The sequence below is a fragment of the Camponotus vicinus genome, unplaced genomic scaffold (assembly GCF_025532165.1).
Source record: "Camponotus vicinus isolate PSW18456_S1 unplaced genomic scaffold, iyCamVici1.0 SCAF_14, whole genome shotgun sequence".
NCBI classification, from domain to species: domain Eukaryota; kingdom Metazoa; phylum Arthropoda; class Insecta; order Hymenoptera; family Formicidae; genus Camponotus; species Camponotus vicinus.
The window spans coordinates 2,973,033-2,975,331 of record NW_028141950.1 but is presented as its reverse complement, the minus strand read 5'-3'; the positions used below and the strand labels follow the sequence as shown (position 1 = coordinate 2,975,331).

The 2,299-nt window shown below is 33.2% G+C and overlaps 1 protein-coding gene across 1 annotated transcript; it reads left to right on the top strand.

Moving 5' to 3' along the window:
• Positions 1-751: 751 nt before the first annotated feature.
• On the top strand, positions 752-2,159 carry LOC145965115 (protein LZIC). Its single transcript, XM_083088453.1, has 3 exons — positions 752-904; positions 1,034-1,169; positions 1,247-2,159. The coding sequence occupies exons 1-3, from the start codon at positions 804-806 to the stop codon at positions 1,589-1,591; spliced, it is 582 nt and encodes a 193-aa protein (XP_082944579.1). The 5' UTR covers positions 752-803; the 3' UTR covers positions 1,592-2,159.
• Positions 2,160-2,299: the final 140 nt, after the last annotated feature.

Below are 2,299 nucleotides of genomic sequence, written 5' to 3'. Positions count from 1 at the left end.
AGAGCGGGACGTGAGTGCTCCGCGCGATCGATCGCAGACATGGAGACGCCGAGCCCGAGCCGTTCCGGTATCCCATTGGTCGGCGAACGCGCCAATTGGAGATCGACCATCGAGGCTCTAGAAATTCCTATACTCGTCAGCCAATCGCGTTTGCTCGACTGGTTGCGTCTAGTTCCAAAATCCATCCACGGAGCATTCGATTGACCGATCGATTTCTTTGATTGGTCGAGCAAACGATACGCTAATTTGAAACGAGCCGCTACAATATTGTAATTTTTAGAATTTGCGGAAATTACATTAATAATGCGCGATATCGAATGTAATATCGAAGCGAATAAAATCGAATTTTGAATCAAATTTTTCCTCTATTGTAGGGAATGTTTTAAATTTAGTTCTCTTGTAAATATAATTACTGTAACATGCGTATACTTCAAACGCAATTTGAGTTACTCCAGATATTATTGTTTGCAAAAACTTTTTTAAATCGTAATATTATAAATAGACATTTTTTTTCATCCACGTATAGGTTAGGGTTGACGTCGCAAAAATATATCTGCGCGCACAATTTTGTTGTAAACATTTTCTACGTCGCTACGAAGTCGAATCGTACGACGTATTAAGATACGCTAAAATAAATAACGAGTGAGAAAGAATTCTCTGCGTTTGAAGTAGTCTAATTTCGCGAAATACATCATCTGACAAGCACGAGATTACATTTATTGCATATCTGCTGGATCTTTGACATATAACCTATACACTTTTTTCTCTACATTTGTACATTTTCGTCGTTCGATTCATCAAAGATGAGTTCTCATGGAAAAGCAGAGACCGACAGACTCCGAAAAAATCTGGAAGAACAATTGGATCGGCTTGTACAACAGTTGGAGGATTTGGAAGATTGCAGGTTTTGTTTCACATTCCTTCATGAAGTATAAATAAAATGCCCTTTGAGCGATTTTCGCACTTTTATGTATATATTTTGTAAAATATATACATATAAATTATGTCTGTTTTTTTTTTCTTTTTTTAATAGAGTTACTCTCGACGAGACAGATTATCAGGAATCCAAGGAAGATACAATGGAACAGCTCCGCGAGTTTAACGAGAGTCTACAACGAATGATATCTGGAGATATGACGTTAGTTAATGAACTTGGAGCAATGCAATTAGTGCGTATTATGCGTTATCTAAACATATGTAATGTATTATATACATATGTATAATATACATATTCTATTTTTAATAGGCTACTCAAGCAGCTATCAGTGCAGCCTTCCAAACACCAGCTGTAATAAGAATGTTTGGTAGACGCGAGCCTGCCGGACTCAAGGAACGTCTCTCTCAAATCGACCGTGACGTAAAATTAGGAAAGTTGAACAAAGAGGCCGCTGATCGCCAACGTGGGGAAATATTAAGCGCTTTGAGGCAACTTGGAGAAAAATTGGAACCTTCTGAATTACAGTTATTGGAGCAATTATCTTTAAATAACGTAGATACAACTAGATATGTACAAGTTACCGAAACAGCAAAAGAAGGTAAAATGGCTTTAGATGTAGTCGGCAAGGAAGTCAGAGCTACGCAAGATACTTGAACTACAACAGAGCCATGTAACTGCTATTATAATTTGCCATATTATTTTTAATTTGTCACTACACTATTTAAAGCATTTTTAGTCATAATGCACATCTAGTATGATTTTTTTTATATTAAATTCCTTATGTTGTTCTCTTTTGCTCCAAGTTGATGTGTAATTTGTACAATTATATTACTTGATATAATCACATTCAAAGCGTTTCCACTGTTCTAAGTTAAAATATCTACATGTGCAAAATACATATACATGTATATTTATGGAATTAACTGTTCCAAATTATTTATGAATTTTGTTTTAATACAATAGTAATATTGTGATTCTTATTAAAAGAAAAGACTCTTTATACACACAAAATTTTTATGAGATATACATGTATATGCATATATGCACATGCATACATAACTCAAAAATTTTATGCAGTTTTTAAAAAGATATGAATTAGTTTATATTGCTTATACAAGCAATTTTATATTGCTTATATTATATTACTGTGATGATTTAATGCAATATTTGTAACAAATTAAATTTTATAGTGTATAACATTAGATATGCAACATATATATGTAAACGCGTCTTATGTATTGTTCAGAGAATTGTTCTGTTGTACAAATTATATAAAATAAATATATTGATGTTTCTATACGACTTTTCTATATCACTTTGTTCTAAAAATATTGTATTTCAATCTGAGAAAACTAAAATGAA